This window comes from Gasterosteus aculeatus, chromosome 4, assembly GCF_964276395.1.
Source record: "Gasterosteus aculeatus chromosome 4, fGasAcu3.hap1.1, whole genome shotgun sequence".
In the NCBI taxonomy this organism is placed as follows: Eukaryota; Metazoa; Chordata; class Actinopteri; order Perciformes; family Gasterosteidae; genus Gasterosteus; species Gasterosteus aculeatus.
In genome coordinates, this window is record NC_135691.1 from 14,705,043 (window position 1) to 14,724,892 (window position 19,850).

At 44.1% G+C, this 19,850-nt stretch overlaps 1 protein-coding gene across 8 annotated transcripts in view; it reads left to right on the forward strand.

Moving 5' to 3' along the window:
- Positions 1-19,850, forward strand: part of gria1a (glutamate receptor, ionotropic, AMPA 1a) — a 61,438-nt gene that overhangs the window by 38,022 nt on the left and 3,566 nt on the right. The window contains exons 12-16 of one of the 8 annotated variants that reach the window (XR_013467622.1): positions 9,550-9,748; positions 10,984-11,231; positions 13,870-13,984; positions 14,733-14,847; positions 18,012-18,301. Coding sequence is in view for 5 of the 8 variants with exons in the window: in XM_078102361.1 (XP_077958487.1) it covers positions 9,550-9,748; positions 10,984-11,231; positions 13,870-13,984; positions 18,012-18,281 (832 nt within the window). In the remaining 3 variants the exon portion in view is untranslated. Of the gene's footprint in view, positions 1-9,549; positions 9,749-10,983; positions 11,232-13,869; positions 13,985-14,732; positions 14,848-18,011; positions 18,302-18,403; positions 18,466-19,850 lie in introns of those variants that run through there. The other 7 variants (XM_078102361.1, XM_040175572.2, XM_040175574.2 and 4 more) reach the window with 7 other exon arrangements.

A 19,850-nucleotide genomic window follows, 5' to 3' on the forward strand; every position in this document is an offset into this window, starting at 1 on the left:
TTATTCTCTGTGAGACCTTGTTTACTGTGCTCTCTCTGAATGTCACCACTGTCAGTCAGGCCTCTCCCATAAGCCCCGGTCCGTGCTGTCGGGCCCTCCCTTTATTTATCTCTGCCGACAGGTGGACTCTGAGAGGAACCCCCACCCCCAACCCCCCCCCCGCCCATCACCTCTATTCAGTCGTCCTTTCCTCTCTCCTCTCCGCTTTCCATCCTTCACAGATCCCTTTGCCTTTTCCAGTGGTTAAGAGTTTCTCGCGGGTGGCTTGACTGAAAGTTTCACTTGGCATGCCGGCTCACCCATCGGGAGCTTTGAGAGAATTTATTTTATCTTTATTTTTTTATAAATAATAGTGGCATGTGATTTTGTTTGGCTGTAGGCAGCAAAGTTTTCATGCGACTTCCTTCCTTTTTCTTTGAAAAGTTCCTGGGGAATGCTTTCAACGTGAAGCTGTTCAACGTGAAGCTGTTCAACGTGAAGCTGTTCAACATGAAGCTGTTCAACGTGAAGCTGTTCCAGGAGCAATGGTGTAAATCCAGATGTGTTAAACATTGCAAGTGAACCAAATATCAATGCAATGGGGGGCAACAGCCTAGAGATTTGGCAGAACCCGTATCATACTTTAAACGTCATTCTCTTAATTCGCTGGTTCACGTATGAAGCTCGCTTGGTCAGAGCTGAGGCCACTGGGAGAACTTGACCAACAGGGCGCCGGGGTCATGTCTATGTGTACCTAGCTGTGTGCACTTGTACGGCGCTTTTCTAGTCTTCCGACCACCCAAAGCGCTTTAACACTTCATGTCATCATTCGCCCTTTCACACCCGTTCACACACTGATGACAGGAGCTACCATACACAGAGCCACCTGCCCATCGGTGACTGGCATTCACACCATTCTGAGTCACACCTACGGGTGCCGGTTAGCAAGGCCCGGGATCGAACCGCCGGTCCTCTGATTGTAGGGCGACCCCCCCCACTCGTACGAGTGTGTCTTTGTGTGGCCGGTGGCCTCGTGCAGCAGCCTCCTCTCCTCGGCGCCCGCGTTGCTCTCGTTACATGATTGTACGCTGAAATAAATGGGCTCTGTCACTCACACCCCCCACCTGCCACAACAGCAATTTCTCCGCCGGGGCCGTCAGAATCATTCAATAATGGATCGAGTAATGTCAGTCGTTGTAACCCGGGAGCTTTTTTTTTCGTTTTTTTTCGTCACACGGTGATGCTTGTTTTCAACATGGGCTCGTAGCAATTCTGTTCCCAACATATGTTGCTTTATAAGATGTTTGCAGAATTTAATACATCACGGTATCTCTGAACCCATGGACCCGTGGGGAGCGTTCTCAGCGGTCCCTCAAAGCTCAAATCGCAAACAATTTTCCAATTCTCTTCAACATGTTATTTTTCATCCGCTCAAAGCGAAAACAAACTTGTAGCTGAACAGTGTCAAGATAAAAATTGACGTTTAAGCCTTAAATTGGCCCTGCCAATGGTGGTACTATTTAAAAATGGATTTAGTTATTTAGTTTTAAATAGTATAGTATTTAAGCCATTTCAAATAGTACCATCACTAGACTAATTAAATTCATTTAGTATTAGTACCACAATTTACATCCATTCTTTTGTTTATATTGGGATGCCCATTTTGTTTCACTGGATATTTTTTCTCTTCCTTTTACCCATATTACCCTTTTGCCAGCACAGTGCACTTTACATACCTCTGAAAAATGCCGCAATCTGTGTGTTGCAGCCAAAATCCTGCATGACAAAAATGATTTTAATGTCATAAACATTGTTATGTCTTGTACGTTGTATAATCAAATGTAACTCACCGTTCATTTTCTTATCAAACCCATTAGAAGGCGCCAAGAAACTTGTGATCAGGAATGATATTGATTTTGTTGTTTAATCCGTTTGCGTTATTGTTATTATTGCACCGTGTTACAAGCCAGGGAGTTACATAATTGTGTTAGTGAGTTGCTGTCAAAGCAGTTGGGGAACACTTGATAGGAGGCGCTGATTTATTCATAAGGAGACGGTTCAGTTTAGCTCACAGTGTCCCATATGTTTTATTTATCGGGAGATTGTATGAAGGCAACTTTTGATCATACATGCATAAGCGCTCGCCAGAAGAACCTAGTGAGATACACACACACACACACACACACACACACACACACACAGACGTAGAACCCCAGAGGATTTCACTGGGGTATCACACTCAAACAAAGACACCAGCGTGCCCTCTGGAGTCCACACTCAAAAATCTGCATTTAAAAGGCCCCGGTCACGCAGAGGCACACGTATGATCCCAGCCACAGAGAGTTTTTTTTGCTGTAAACGAGCCGTGTCCGTGCATCCACGTCTTCCATGCGCCCGTGAATTACACACCAGGGCTGAGGCCACATGGGAAATCGACCTGCTCCAAGGTAAACAGCACCACTAGTTGGTCTGGAAAGATGTGTTGTGTGATGCTCAGAGGCTCATCCGTCAGCTCTGTTTGCTACTGCGAGGTGCTGCATGGGGTTGGTCTTACAGAGAGAAAGACAGGCGCAGGAAGGGAGGAGGAGTGAGATGACTAAAGTCTCTCTCAGCTCAGCTCTACTGTTTGGAGTGCAGAGTGTGCTCCCATGGCAACCGTAAAGAGACACGGGTTCTTTTTTTGTTCAGAGCTGTGCAGCTCGGCATTTAAGTGGTCTGTGGAACTGCATATGAGTGCACGTGCATGTCATCTCTTCGTGCTGATAGGCGTGTAAATGGAATGCCTTCGGAGTCCTGTTGTTGTCGGTGTGTTTTGAAGGTATTGATTTTCAGCGAACAGTTGTGATGCATCTGTGTGACTGTGTGAGTGAGTGTGCGTAGGCGTGCAGGGAGCGTCTCCGACTTATCTCAGTTAGCATGAGACAAAGACGGCATCCATGGTATCCCCTAGCAACCCCCGTGTCTAGCCACGGATACGGCGATTACGGTCATATCTCAATCGTATTGATTCTCCACCACTCAAACGTGTCATTCTGCATCGTGCAAAGCAGCACTTAACTGTGTTGACTCTGAATTGAAGAAACATGCATTTAACAACTATATAACATTTTGGGTTGCGTACTATTAGCTCGCTGTTGGCTAGTAACAGCAGTATCATAATATACTCTTTTTAACTCAATAGAATGGTAATACTGAGAGAGAGAGAGAGAGAGAGAGAGAGAGAGAGAGAGAGAGAGAGAGAGATTAAAACGTGTTGGTTTGGCCTTGAAGATGAAAGACCTCTGAAAATATACAATCTTACAATCATCATGCGTCTATCAAAACAAGAGCAACCGAGCAAACAAAAATCTGAGGAAAACCATCTTCTTTGCAGCAGTACTGGCCGTGGCACATTATCTTTAACTTTAGCAATATCGAGATAGAGCGAGGCAGAATTAAGTATTGAAAAGACACTGTTAGCGTCAGATAACTGCATTTTCTAAAAGTGCCTTGTTTACTGGAGCCCGCCATGCACTAAAAGCATTTTCTGTTGTACATCAAACCAATTTGCAGTGTCTGCTCGCAGCTTAGTTCAATTGTGAAGTTAAATTGGAGGACCAAAAATGTACCTCTTGCGCGTGGTTTGAGTAACCACAGTGACCTATATGGCAGGGGGGTTACATAAAAAGGTAATCTTGTTCATAAATACTTTAGTGTGGTAAATTATCCAGCGATGGCCACATTATTATGCATGTTTTTATCAGGCTGTTTGGCACTGAGGAGGCTACGGGGAATCGAGAGCTTATAATAAAACTTTTATCAACTCATAACGTTTACAACCAGCTAAGGCATAGTCGAGGAAATGCTAATTAGCCGAAGCCCTGCGATACGAGTGTGAAAAGTGAAACGTCTGTTGAACCATTCGAATGCAGCTAAGACGTATGGAAGAAATGATAGTACAATAACGATAACAATAACATGATGACATGACACAATAGCTCCTCCACGTCTCAAAAAGTCTCAAAAAGATCCCTCACCGTTTTGCTACCAAAGCAGGGGCTCCATACAAGAAAAAGGTCCACGGATAATTAGTATCTTGTATTTTACCAAAGCGTGACACTTTTAAGATTCAAATGTGACAGTGCGGCCGGTTGGTGTGTGAATCACAAACCGCTTTGAACTTTTTCTGAGCTGATGGGGTTTTTTCCCTTTCTGTGTCGCACAGCGTCCCGCTGTGAAGCTGTGACGTCGCTCTGCTGGCGATTCCATGTTGCTCACTAAAAGCAACATCCCGAGTGGGCCCCTTGACACACATCACATATCACATATTGCTTTTTGTTTTGGAGTCGTAGCAGTGCGGTGTCTCTCTTTACTCGTTACGGCTCCACGCCGTTCCAGTGTGAGACGAGCGTGGGCGGCGATGGGGGAAGAAGAAGGGATGAAAACGTTCTTTGTTTTGCTGGGATTTGGTACGCACACTTTGCTGTGACTCCAATGAATTGACGCCATTCCGTTGTGGAGGGTAAAAAAAGCCATTTAATCCTGCGTGCGTACGACAGTGACCAAACACCAGCGGTTTGTACGATAACACAGAGAAAAATAAGAGATGCTTTTAAAATGGGATGTTTTGTATTGACAATAATGCATTGTGAATACGAACTCTGTTGAACACTAAATGTTTCTGTTGACCACCAGTTTGACTTTAGGGAAGTCATTAAGGGACACTCAGTATTTTGAATTTCTCTGCTGTGCTCATGCAGAGATGAATGAGGCAAATGAATAGCAAAACACCGCCGGTTGTCTTTGTTTTTTACTACTTGCCAAAATAACTTTGCTTTTTAATTCTTTCAAAACAATCTTGGACAATTTGATCAACCGAGTCGATGGAGGAGGTTCTGACAACTTGAAGTAGTTTTCACAGCTTGGATCTCTTTTTTGTCAGAGCCCACGTGGTTTCCAAAGTTTCAGTGTCTAAAGCCTCGCTTGGATGAGAAATGACATTTAATAGCAAGGCAGGCATCTTTGTACCAATAAAACATTGTTATTTAGTTCCCACGGGGGAGAGAGAAAGTACATTTAAATACAACATCGCGTGGGAATTATTTAAAAAAAGTTTTTCAAATCAAAAACCACAGCTCGCACATCTACTCATACGGGAGGCTGAAGAATCACATTGTTAAAGAGGAGTTCTTACTGTCCACCCCTGCCACAGCTCAGACCTTCTCTACGGGAAGCCGAAGCCGCTGTGCTCCTTATGACCGACCGGTTTGACATTGGGGAGGCTTTGGGTCTCGTCAAAATCCAAAAAACATTAACATTCTGAAGTGATTGCATATTATTGTAACTTACAACCTACTACCAGGAATCACACCAGTGTTTGAGAAGAGCCTAAATGAAGAGGACCAGTCATGGATTGTCTTTCCTCTAAAACAGCTCAGCCACGTAGTGTTTTCGTGAGAAGTGTCTCAGAGGAATGCTGTTTTTGTGGAGATGCTCAGAACCGAGGGACGTGTTTAGAGTGCGTGTGAAACACCTGCGTGAACCCCAACAACCTAATGACAGACTGTTGGACTGCGAGACAACGTCCATATCGAGAGATTCTCACCAAAGATTTTTTTTGTTTGAGGTTGTATCAAAGCCAATTTTAGGACAAAAAATGTATTTCTTGCAAAACCACAAAGTCCCCGTCAGGTGCCGCCAAGGGGGCGTGGGAGCGGAGCTCTAATGAAGAGCACTCTGATGAATGGTATTCATTTGGATGATAAATTAATGCGAGGCACATACACACCCTCTCATTTCATCTGCCGTGATCTCGCCGTGTTTATGAGATGCTCTCTGATGTGGTCTTGATATACATTACGCTGCGGTTATATGTTTTATTTTATTTTTTATTCTTATCTCAGGCGTCATTGGCATTTCTCAGAACGTTTCCTGCCACAGCAGTGGCCAATTAGTGTGTGTGTGTGTGTGTGTGTGTGTGTGTGTGTGTGTGTGTGTGTGTGTGTGTGTGTGTGTGCGCGTGTGTGTGTGTGGGTCTCTGGCTTTCAGCTTTCTCTGGCTCCACTTTGCCGGCCCATCACACTCTTTCTGTCCATTCCATTCAACTTTCTTCTTTTCAACAAGTCTCATCCGTCCAGTGACCAGATATCGGCAGTCATTAAGAGCACACAGCTGTCTGGCTAATTTTTAAGAAGCAAAAAAAAAAAAAGGAATGTAGCAGAAAACTCCTTTTCCATCCCTGATTTGTCTTAGAATCACTTTATAATTAGAGACCATTTTCTTTCTCATTTAAACCTCTGTAATTCCTAATCCATTGTAATGTGGCCATTAATGACTCATTTTTTACACTTGCTAAAGTCATTAGTCATTGCTAATTACCATATCGAATAGAGGAGGCCAGCTGGGGGAATTCTAATGAGAGTTTAGTGCTTTTTAAGCAGCTGTGGGTGGAGATCTGGATCTGACATACTGTAGTGAGATGGTCCAATTCGTTTTGCCATCCATCATAACAACGGAAAGAATGGTGGTCTCTCTCATGTGGAAGCTCAAAAGCACGCAGTACCCACGGTGGTGATAATATTGTACAACGTGCTACCGCACACTTTTGGATTTAGATTCCAATTTGGGGAAATAGAACCTGGAATCATTAAAGCCGCTGTAATAAAAAAATGGATGAGATGGCCAAGAAGACGGGAAAACGTGACAAGATAAAAAAAAACCTCATTATCTGGTCTTTCAGCTTGCAGCTGTATTGTTTGGATTCAGTCAAATGAACAACATGTCCACACCTGTTTGTCTCTTGTACGGTGCTCACACCTGACTCTAAAATTATTTTTCCGAATCCATTTCACAAGGTTTTACTTGTTCATCAATTGCTCTGGTACCCATTCAAGTTAGCTAACATTTATCGTTTTTGAAGCTCTACATTGTTGGTATCGTTTGCTCCAGCTGTAGTGACACAGTTTTGTTGCATTCATTTACATCACTGCTGAGGAGCTACTGCTGGGGCCGCTCCTTTAACTCCTTTAACACTCCTTTTCTTAGCGTAGCGCAATAAAAGGAGCAGAGTGAATAATTGATTAATCATCGCCTGAACAAGACGCTGAAATTACAGTGCTTGGAAAGATTTGCATTACTTTAATAAGACAGCTTGGTTAATGTTTTACCCAGGCACCAAGGTTGGCTGCTGTGCAATAATGCACGAGGAGCGGGGAGGACGCTCAAAGGAGGCGAGTTCAAAAGGAGGCAAACAGAGACAAACAGGTCTGTGTTTGCCAGTCGCTCTGCTCGGCTTGGGAGGAGGACTGCTGCAGGAGAGCCAACACACACACACAAATCTGTCTTTCATTCAGTCACACAGTAAATTTTACCTGTTTCTTCTCTTGCACAGACAAACTCACACTTTGTCTTTAGGAAGAAAGAGTACGCATGTGTGCGTGCGCGTGTTTGTGCGCATGCATACTTGAATGCATCAGTGTCGGTGCCAAAGCGCCATTGTTCAAACGAGCTCCTGTCGGCCGCCTGCCCCTTCCAGCACATGAGGAGGCCGACGGGGAGCCCAGTGGTCACGCCGGCTGGATGGAGGAGAAAAGGAAAAGAGAAAGGAGAGGAAGAGAGGAGAAGAGGGAAGAGATGGAGAGAAAGCAACAAAGGAAAAAGGACAATTGAATGAGAAGGACTTGACAGCTGTTGACTGCCATCTCTGGAGGCCAGCAGCAGTCAAAGCCAAAGAGTTTGTCGGCCTCTGGTGCTACTGTCCAGCTTACTTTTCATCTCTGCCGTTTCTCTCACTCTCGTTCTTTCCCCTTCTCCCTCCCTTGTGTTGCCCCCCCCCCTACTTCCGCCTCGACACACACAATCATGGTCCTTTGTTTGTCAATGCCGTGCCGAAAAAGCGTCTTCAGGTGAACTGCTCCTGAAAGCCCCAAAAGCAATCAGGACAGATGGGCCCTCCTGTCCCTTCTCTCTCTCAAAGGGGATTCTGGGGAATTGATTCAGGCGAGATGAACAATAGTTCATTCTTATGTTAAGATGATTGATTGGCAAGTCTTTGGGTGATCCAGTAATGATTTCATTCTTTTTGTATTGAACAAATGATAGCAGCTCCGAAATTACATTGATAAAGAAAACCCTTGTTGGGCGCAACTCCCACTTTGATCATTATGTTCTTTGGGTAATGTTGTTCTCACTCTTCTTTTTTAAACAATATGTTAACCCATACTAATAACTAATAACATAAACATATGAAACTCAGCCGTCTATGATCCTTTACGTAATTCTGACAAAATGGTCCCGAAATGTTTTGATATTTACACATTTGCTCCATCTTTTAAGGTTTAAATTCCCCACTGGATGATTTCTATCTACCTTACCGATTAGACCCTGTATTTAAATGGTATCAGTATTTATTTTCAATGCAATGTAGAAAAGAGTAGAAATATAAGTAGTACCAGTACTGCAGACCTGAGGGTGGATTTTTGTGTACAAATATTTCAGCTCATTCACCTTAATTTGTTCCAAGGATGTGCTGCTGGCACGGCTTTGTCGGTTTTTCTTGAGCTATGTTCACATAATCGTATATAAAACCAGTTTTAACCAAGTGGACACGGACCTGATGTTTTGATGTCATGAGCATCAACTGTGTTTTCACGCCTTTTCTTTTTAAAACCCAGTTGCTGCACAGAGATGAAATTGAGAGTTTTGAAGCAGGACAACTGATAACTATGCAATGAGGTATCAGAAACAGCATGTTGCATTTCCCACTGCGCTCAAAAAAAGCTTAACCTCACACAGCCCCCTTTGAGCAGTGATCAGTGAACAAGTGAAGACACACACACACACACACACACACAGAGGAGAGACACCCTGCAGACAGCTCTGTGCTCTCCCGGCAAATTTTCAAAGGCTCTGCATCCATTCTATTTGCTCTCGACTCGCTTTCTGACTGCTCTTTCATCATCCACCCATCATCTGAAAAGCATCTTAAATGATTATTTTTGTAGCCCCCCCAGATCCTCCCACCCACCCCTCCTATTTTTTTTAAACTCTCGCCTCCACGTTCATGCTCCATTCCGAATGACGGCACAAAGGTGATTCATGAAAGCCTTTTTTTGTTTCCGATTTGTGTCATTTTCATTACGTAAGTAGCTTTGTCACTTGTCGGGGGACCTGATATGTTATTTTGAAAGTGCAATTAGAGCAGTGGCTAAGTGTTCCTCCTCTGCCTATCAGTCCCCAACAATGAATGCGCGTAGTTCCATCAAACATACTGGCAACTTTCTTAAAGTGAGATTAATTTGGCAGGCGGGAAGCTGAGTGGTCCTTTGTGGAACTGGTTATCTTTCCTTAGCACATTGGTCTAAGCTCTCCAAGCCTGGTGGAATGATGAGTGTGTGAGTGCAGTGGGAGCATGAAGCAATGTAGGTCATTTGGATGGTGTGAACGTAGCAAGGGGTTCTTAAGATTGCTCTTCCTGATTGCGTGGAAGAAATGCGTTTTCCGGCTCGGTGCATTAACATGCCATCGACTCGGCGCTCGTCTTCTCTGCACCTTTTCTGTCACCAAACAAAGATCCTGCCCCTCTGTTTCTAGCTCGCTGTCCGGCCGTATTGTTGGAGGCGTCTGGTGGTTCTTCACCCTCATCATCATCTCATCCTATACTGCCAACCTGGCGGCCTTCCTGACCGTGGAGAGGATGGTGTCTCCCATAGAGAGTGCCGAGGATTTGGCCAAGCAGACGGAGATCGCCTATGGAACCCTGGATGCCGGATCCACCAAAGAATTCTTCAGGGTGAGAGACAAAGAATCAAACCTTTATTCTTACACCTGTGACAAGGGAAAGTAGAGAAAGCTCATCACTAACTGAATACAGCTCTGCTACAGTGCTGGGAGAGTAAACAGTGAGACAGGACAGGCAAGGCAGGCACTTCAAACATAAAAATGTTTAATAAATAATTGTGTTTAATAAACTTGTAATGGTATTTTGACTGTTTATTCTTATAGTTATATATACGATATGTGTGTTATTCTAATGGTTTAGACGGTACGATGACAAATGTAGATGTTCTGTGTAATCAAATACAAAATAAGCGGTAGAGTAAGCAGCGCTTTTACCGTCCGTTCATTGCAGACGACGAGCTAAAAACTCATCTTGCGCATGCGCACTTCGATCTTGTATTCTACAACATGGACATCAAAAAGTCAAAATGACAGCAGTCCGCCGATATCACAGATTTTAGACGAGTTTTACAGCGCTGTGTTTGATGTCTTCATGAGGCAGCGGGTGGATTTATGTACAAATAATCTACCAATTGGTGAGTCAGAAACCATTTTGGGCGTAATATTGAATTAAAAGTGTGGTTGAATGAATGCCGACTACAAGCCATTTGTGTTTTTGTTGTTGCTGACTGGCAAAAATAATTGGCCGCTGTGCAATAATTACACAATAATGTCCGAGAGGCCGGACTTTGTCATCAATAATGTAACAGTCGGTTGGAAAGCTAGCACTGCCCCAAATAGAGGCTCTTTTTCCGGCGCGTGTGCGCCGCGCTCATGCGTAACGTTTACTGTTTTGACGTGTTAGCCGAAACAACAAATCAGGTACTATGACTTTCATACCATCTTACTGACATTAAATTGCAATCAGTAAACCGTTACATTATGTATGCATCATTCCCTGGTGGATCCAGCATGGCAGACTCTACAGTAGACCAGCTTTTCAACCACATTTTCTCCCTTTTTTGTCATACAATTATTTCCTTCTCATTCATATTAATTAACTTATCTATTTATTTTTAACAAGTGGACCTTAAACTGCAAAAGGTTGAGGACATCTTGCTGTAGAGTTTTAAATAAATAGTGTTGAATGCCTACTGATTAGAAATACCAATTACCAACGACATTTAGAATTTATTTTACAACAACAGCTTGTGGAACAAGTGGAACGAAATGAGCAGATAAAGTATTCACACTAACGCCGCCACTCTGTCTCCCCATCTCGGGTCGTGAAACCGCTGTGGCTTTCAGAGGTCAAAGATCGCCGTGTTTGAGAAGATGTGGTCCTACATGAAGGCAGCCGACCCGTCCGTGTTCGTCAAGACCACGGACGAGGGCGTGATGAGGGTCAGGAAGTCCAAGGGCAAGTATGCCTACCTGTTGGAGTCCACAATGAACGAATACATAGAGCAGAGGAAACCGTGCGATACTATGAAGGTGGGAGGAAACCTGGACTCTAAAGGTTATGGCATCGCCACACCCAAGGGCTCCCCTCTCAGGTAAACTCCTGCCACCGCGGCGCAGCTGGATAAAAGCCACCGAGTGCTTTTATTGGAGCCTTTGCATGAGCATCAACTCTGTTCATTTGTCCATTTAGCTCAGTTCTTGCAGAGTTTATCATTTTATTGTGCATACTAGCATAGGTTCTGCATACTTTAAATTGCATTCCAATCAGACATGGCATGGCATCCATTTCACGTTGTTTTGCACATTGTCGTCATGCCCACGTCTGCATATGTATGTATGCAGCTGGCCCTTTCATAGCTGACTCGTGAGCACTAGCAGAAGTGCAAAGTTGAAGAGTAGGTCCTCTTGAAGCAACCCTTGTGTCCCTGCTGCCCTCTCATCACATTCTGAACCCTCTTCTTGAGCATTTCTGGTGGCTGGTTTCACATCTGTTTTGAAAGTGAAGCACAGAAATGCTCATAAACGAACGCAAATCTATCTTTACCGTACAACAGGGCCCTTAAAAGCAGAACTACAGCTTAAGGGACCCACATCTCATGATGCTACTTTTGCCAAGGCTCGCACCTTGAATGTGAAGTCAGCAGAGTTTAATTTATGTTTCCCACCTTCAATGCAATAACTGACAATTCATGCTTTTCTGCCGTCGATTTCCAAAACCAGCTGCTGTCTTTTCATTTTCCATTAACACCCTTTACCAATTTCCCATTTATCATTTTTACCTTGCTACTGCAGAGGGAGAGAGCAGGAGCTGGGAGCTCCTGAAGCTTTTAATCTATCTCCAATAGGCCTCATTCATTTTAATGAAAGGGGCCATATGGGGAGATTTCGTTCAATCTCGCTGTGGATTAATTTGGTGTTCCACCTTGGTTAACAGCCAAAGGTCAGAAGACGCTGACAAGAAATGTCCCACATGTTTTTTTCTCCCAGGCTCCACTTTAGATTTAGTTCAAATTACATTTTCAACAGCGAGTGGGTGCTGTGTGACAAGACACCAGGCTAAACCACATCTGCTCCCGAGTCGTGAAGCCTTCAACACGCAGAACCAACTGCTGCTCATGGCCCCATTCCCTGTCTCTCTCTCGCTGTCTTTGTGATACTTACAAACAGCGTGATGTACAGTATGTTATTCTCTGGCTATTCACAGATGTCTGATACGCAGTTTCATCAAAAAATAATATTGGGAACGGGAAGTCTTGTCGTCATTTTTGAATTGTTGGAATACTTTCATTGTTGGAGCAGTAATTGAAGATGTGTGCTGCCCACATTGAATCAGACATCAGTGTCCAGAAGATTCAAAGAGTTGAGTTCAATCATACCTGCAATGCATTGTTAATTTGATACCATTGCTCTAGTTTTTCTTATGTCTTTTATTTTGTTGTTGTCCCAAGTCAATGATTTGACACACAAAGTTCTTACTCTTGAGAGTAACAGTCGCTCTAGTAGTTTTCATATTGCAGTGCAGGCCTAATTGAAAGTAGCGCTTTGAAAGTAAATACACTAAAATGACATAACTCTTCATCTTTCAGGATGTACTGACGGTCTTCAAACTACCCTCTGTGATCAGTCTGTGAAATGTTCTGTATATATTCCCCTTGCTTTACTCCTGACATGTATGACGTCCAGCCACCACCATGCCTGCCTGACTGTTTGCGCCATCCCACCTAACATACAGTGCAGGAGCCTGACATGCACTCACCTCGACCCGACTGACCAAACTAACCAATGACCAGCAGGTCACCATGTCCACACACTTTATGCCTGCTCCCACTGGGCTGAGTGAAATAAATCAGAGGTTTTACGCAGCTCTGAGGATACCTGTGTTCCCTACAGCTGTTTTGTGCGCTCATGTTGGGGGATGAAGACCGGAAAAAAAGGCCCAATATCACCAAACTAAATTGTCACTGGTCGGCAGAATTGACACTAATTTGGTAGAAAAGACGATCCAAAAGACAAGGCCGTCCTCTTTGCTTCTTTTATGCATGTTCCGATTGCAGATTGTGCCTTTCCGTGATTCACGGACGAAGAGTCTTTGTCCAACGCCTGTCAGCTATAGGAAACACACACACAGTCACCAGAGAGAGAGAGAGCCTCGGGGAGATGCTTTGGATGAGCTGATTCATATAGATCTGTCATCAGGACTATGTCTATAGTTCATCACACCGTTTCATTTAAGCCTGTTTGAGAAACAGAGTTGTTGAATCGAACCTGACAGTTAAAACATTGAAAGCCTATTTCTCACTTTGTCCCTGCTGATATTTCTAAATGAATCAAAACAGGCTTCTACGCACCACGACAGTTATTGGTTGTATATTGATAGGTTAGTTACTACAGCAATCTGTATGCCGCTGAAAGGAAATTACCTTCCCTGGACAGACTTCCACATCCAATGCATCTCCGTTTTTTAGGTGTCACCTCTGCCTCCTTCTGAGGCCCCTGCTTGGTAAAAACCTGACTCTACTGCTGCATGGGCTCTCAGCTCTTCAGCCCCATTGCAGATACACAACTAACACATGCATCAAAAACCAGCACTCCTGCTTCATATCAGTAGTTACATGCAGGAGCTTCTAATATTAAGTCAATGTTTTCATAATCACCACCACCATGCGACCAATCTCTTTATATCTGTCCCATAGTGTCTCCTAATGGCTATCGTTTTACATTATTTTCAAGAAACCCAGTAAACCTGGCAGTGTTAAAACTGAACGAGCAGGGCCTCTTGGACAAATTGAAAAACAAGTGGTGGTACGACAAGGGAGAGTGCGGCAGCGGGGGCGGGGACTCCAAGGTCAGAGCCAGTTTGATAAACCCGGCGGGTAACCCACCATCACTGGGAGTGGAGGGTTGTGGGAAATGGGGGTAACCGGCACGCCACATGCAGCACTACCACTCCAGCAGCACTTTGCCTCTGCGGTGTGGCAAAGGGCAGCGCAGCAGTGCCTGCAGCAGGGGGACGGGGGGATTATAGACTATTTGGGAAGCGGTAGCTGAATTTGGGGGGGAATTCTGTATCATTCGCCCTGATATAAGATTGAGCAGCATGTCAAACCTGCTGCATCCCTAGTTCTCAATTATATTATGGGAGCCCCGCTGGGCTTTGGGATTGGCTCATTTTTAGTTGTTAAATTTGTCCAAGTACACCTTAAATTTTGACCAAAAAAAACAATTGTGGCATCCGTGCTGCATAAGTGAGAGTGAGCAGTGTGCCGGTTACCCAAAGTGATATAGTAATACACATCTACTGCCTTAGGAAGCAGGCCAACTAAGATAGATGGAGTATTAATTTTATATCACTCTGTTTCTAATGATGTTTAAGCTGCATATTTATGCGTGTGTGTGGTGTGTGTGTGTGTGTGTGTGTGTGTGTGTAGGTCTGTGTGTGTGTGTGTGGAAAATGGTTTAATTTTATTTTAATCTTTGAGCTTTAACCTCAAGCAACAACGTGTGTATGTATTTGCTGCTCTGTGTCTCTGAATGAATAACATAAAATAACATGGTATAATATGTTATTTATGTTATTTCCTTATGGTTGGAAGAATCCCAGTAAACCTAGCGGTGTTGAAACTCAGTGAGCAAGCCGTCTTAGACAAACTGAAAAACAAATGGTGGTACGATAAAGGGGAGTGTGGCAGCAAGGACTCCGGAAGAAAGGTTAGTCTCCAACCCAAACCCGAACCCTCACAGCACCTCCCAGCATAACCCTGATCCTAGACCAGCTCCCAAGTCCAGCCCTCAGCCTCCATTAAACTGAACAATACTCCCATGTGGTGTCACGAGCACCACTGCAGCGGCCCGAACATAAGTTACAGAACGATTTTTAAATGTGAGACGCACGCAATTAAAATACAGACACAGCATGTCGAACGTACCTCAGATGTGTTGCTGCAATTTTTTATTTCTAATGATAGTGACGGTACTATTGACATCACTATTACTTCTCCCCTATAGCCATGACTGTCAAATCCATGTCCGCTGTCACATTAACATGGGGCAGCAGGAAACCTTTATAGGTTAAAATGGCCTGTGAGCCTTTTGCTGAACTGCAGCCTCTGTGACCAGTGACATAGAAGACAAATGGGAACGCTACAGCGTAACAGGAGTAAAGATAAAATCAGCAAACTGACTCAATAATGTCAACGACACGGCGATGTCTGTCCAGGGCCCGCTAACAATAACTAACATTAGCCATGAAAAGCTAAAAGCATTCTTATATTCGGGCCGGTACTCTGGTGGTGCTCTTGTGTCTATTTATCCCCACTGAGTCTGTGTTTTCAGATATTTCAATTGTTACAATGTTCTATATACAGATATCTATATTAATATATCCATATATGTAGAAAATAAAGTCACTGTTTATGTCACTTCCAAAAAAAGACTTCCCTAACACAAATAGACACGCGGGTGTGATGATAACCTTGGGCACAGATGATGACATTCGGCCATTGGACTTTGCCGAACCCCCCCCCCCCCCCCCCCCCTGAAAACACATTAATCTGCAACCATTGCATTTTGGCTCTCATAATAATCATGCCCCCTAATTCTGTCAGCTCCTGCTCTTTGGCTCAGGTGTGTCTGTATGCACATGGCAGCTGGCCTTCTGGTCAAAATACTCCTTTGCCTCCTGTCCCTCACCCGTATTTTAATACTTTAGCTCAAGAGTGTCAAACCATGTGCCATGATGGGCCGAGTGTCCGGGGGAAAGCAGCGCTTTTAACTTCGTCGATTCAAAGAAAGGAGTTCCATTTCAGTAGAGATTTAGCAAAATGCACCGGCATTGGTGAGTCTGGAACATCCTCGCAGTGCTCTCGCATAATTCTATATTTAATAATAACTTGGCTTTAAAGGAATAATTTGACATTTTGGGATATATGCTTATTCACTTTCATGCACAAACTTTGATGAGAAGATGCCAGGCACTCTCAGCACCTACGCTTGACAGCGCCCTCAACCTTTTCCTGTAACTCTCGAAAAGGAGCGAATAAGCTCTTCCGTGAATATTGGGGACGCACTTACAACCTGAATATGTGATGCTTTTTATTTGCAGCAATTTTCGCATCCGCCTGAAAATCTCCACAGCTCTCAGAAACCCCTCTAAGCACTTATTGGCTGTGTGAAGGGCTACGACTCTTCATTAGTGGCTTTTTTTATTGGTTGGTTTTAATGGGTTTTGACACATGCACAGCACACACATGCACACAGACACAGCCTGTTTATTCCAAAGGATTTATTTGGTTTTGGCCCCGAGGACAAAACCAGGAAGCCTCAGTCATTTAGACGGAAATGTTTTTAGAATTCACCTTGTCTTGGATGCGTTTGATGGGAGAACCTGCCAACTTCTCAGTCCTTCATAGCACATAGTCAGACACGCTTGAGGATATAAAAATGAATTAATTAACATTAGAAAATGCTTCTAAATGACCGGGGGTGTCGCATAAGAATGTGGCTAAAATGCAGACCAAATTAATTCAAATACAATTTCCCCTTAGGGTTAAAGTATGTATTTAAATGAAAGAATAAATAAAACCCTTAAACATAATGAAGAGTAAACCATCCGCACAGAAAAACAGCTTGTCCAAGACAGATGAAATAGCACCATAATTAGACAGCGATTGTTCCCTGAGAGCCCTTTAAGTCGACTGATTTAAGTCTGAATAATTCCATTTAATTACACTCTATAAAAAGGCATGAATGTAAGTTAGTGCAGTTAAGATAGAGAATTGCAATGTGTGATATGGAGCAAGCTAAAAGATTTGTTTGTGCTGTTGCTGCATGAATGCATGCGTTGTAGGGTGTGAACACACTGTATCTCTCCCCTCACAAAATGTGATTTGAGAAATCAGCCATGTGTACCAGTTAAGAGTTAAGAGGTTAATATAGGCCTATTTGTAGTGTTTTAAATGTATAATCAAGTCATAGGAACCCTGGATCAGTGTCTTTGTTCATAATCTTGGGCCTGTCTCACAAGTGAGTTAGTCGAGCTTTTACATATTCTTCAATTATACAGCTGACATTTTAATATGCTAAGTAGCCGGGAATAGGGAAATAAATTGTTATGTTTGTCTTTTTCTCTAATGAATGACAAAAAAAAAAAAAAATAAACGGACCATTGGAACTGTTTTATTAATGTTGCTTAAGTTGCTGTGCAGAATAGCACAGCAGGAGTGAGATTTGGTAACAAAAAAGTAAAAACCTGATACAACATTCTTATATTTTTCTCAATTAAAAAGTCTGATCGCTGAGTCCAAAAACGTTTATAGAGTATAATTTATGTCAGTGTCACCGTGTTGCCTCATATTCTCCGTTCCCGCAATGATGGAACGTGAATCTGACATTTACATCTACATTTAACCAAATGAATATGATGCAAAATCTAGCTCTTTTTGTAAAACTATAAGCCAGAGTTTCATCGAGAATTATCTGGCTAACATATTAAATCCTACTTTGTGAGACAGGCCTCAACAATTATTTTTATTGATGATGTTTTATACTGTGGCATTGTGTGTGTGTGTGTGTCCTGCTCTGTTGTCGTTGTATCTACTAATTTTGTGTCCAATTAGCCAGAGTGGCCTGTGTGCTCTGTGTGTTTGTGTGATTATACGTGTGTGTGTGTGTGTGTGTGTGTGTGTCTGCCATTGAGCCCTTGTACTTCTACTTTCCTGTCTGTGAAACTAATGTGTGTGAATCAGTGTGTCGGTCCTTGTTTCTCCCGTCCTATGTGTGTGTGTGCGTGTGTGTGTGTGTGAAGCCGAGTCTGCCACTATCGCTCCTCACCGCCGCTCTCTTGCCCCCCCCCCCATCCCTCCCCCTCCCTCCAGGACAAGACGAGCGCTCTGAGCCTCAGCAATGTGGCGGGAGTCTTCTACATCCTGATCGGCGGCCTGGGCCTGGCCATGCTGGTGGCGCTGGTGGAGTTCTGCTACAAGTCCCGGACCGAGTCGCGCCGAATGAAGGTGTCCACCGCGCGAGCCGCTGCCGCCTCAGCCGCTCAGGCCTTTCACTGCTCCGCCTTAGACAGTGGTGCTAGCGCCCCCTACACAGAGCTGCAGAGCTACGGCCTGTACGCCAACAACACTGTTAAGATATAAGGGCAGAGCACAGCCACGGGGTAGGAAACGCTGCGAACCATGTTGATGATGATGATGATGATGATGATGACAATGATGACATCTGCCTCTTCACCTTCCCGCCCATCCAACCGTGATCACAGCAGGGCCTCTCACGGCTTCCACCGCAGTGCCACCGCTGTCCTGTGCCTCTCTCTACCTCTGCAGCTCCCTCGCTCAGTGCTCACGTCAGTAGTTGCATCACTGGATTCAAAAATTGCCCTTGTGCCTTTTTTTTCCTGATATACTGTATACCATTACTACATTTTTTTTTCACTCTGTAGCTAATATGGTAACTTTTTTCTTGCATTACAAACGCAGGCTTAGCATATAGCATCCTCTTTTTACCTTTTGATAGCAACCCGAAATACTGTATTATTTTGACTTATCACTCACTTTTAATGGTGCATAATATAACATATAACAAGTCAGTAGTCAAAGTCCCATTGCACTCTTTTTTACCAAAATGTACAATATTGCTCTCTGTACCTATTTAGTCCACATTCACAAATGAAGGCATCCCACTTTGCCGCACAGGTATGAAGGCAATTTGAATTACAGTGGTACATCTGCTTCTGTCGCTCTGAGCTCACCTCTCCCCTGCTCCCTCTCCTCTTTTTGCTGATTGTCTCACAAACGCAGGGCTCATTGTAGTGAACATCTTTTATATGTATACCATAAGGCAGGCCCGGCGCGGCTCACATGTGCTCCATCTCTGCTTCGACCCCCAAACAGTTGTAACTGTTGTGTGTGCACACAACTCTGTCGTAAAGGACTTGCTGCTTGTACTCCCCTCCTCCGACGGCAGCAATTCTGTGGCTGTTAGTCATCGTCTACGTGGATCAATTTGCAACAAAACCACCTTTGATTTATTCGTCGACATCAAAGCCTCTAGACGAAACACTCTTTGTGTGAACAGGAAAAAGGGAAAAAAAAAAAAAATCAAAGCAGGCCCGAGACAAGGCGGGATCTTAGACGTGGAATCTCTTATGTTTTAATCAGCCCACTAAAAGGCACCTGATCAGTATGCTGATGAGACTTGCGAGCAGCCTATTAGTGCCACAGCGCCTTTATCCTGGGTGGCTTGGAAGAAACAACAACAACGCCGTTGCAATTAGCGTCCGGCGTGGTCACTCCAGATCTTGCACGCTTTGTCCAGTTTAATCAACAATGGAATAGGAGTCCAGGGCAGATACCAGAGAGGCTCTCACACACACACACACACACATCCTTACGTCGCCTTTCGAGCCCACTGGCGTTTATTGCGCTAGACTGGAGAATGGAGCTATTAAACCAGTGAGTGAAGCGTCAGCGCCCCTCTTACTGCCCACACTTGGGTTCCGCTCCTCCCGTCACAGGGTGCGACACTGATGCACATCAGCCAGCACCACGGTTTACCACCCGCCAACATCACTGGTGGCCCAGATGGAGAGGGTGAAAAACAAGCACCCTTTGACTCCTAACAGCCCATTCTGCTCACGGGTCTTCTTGCCGTGCCAGCATCACATTGAGATAGTGGCATGAACAGATGCTAACGCGGATACAGTCGCG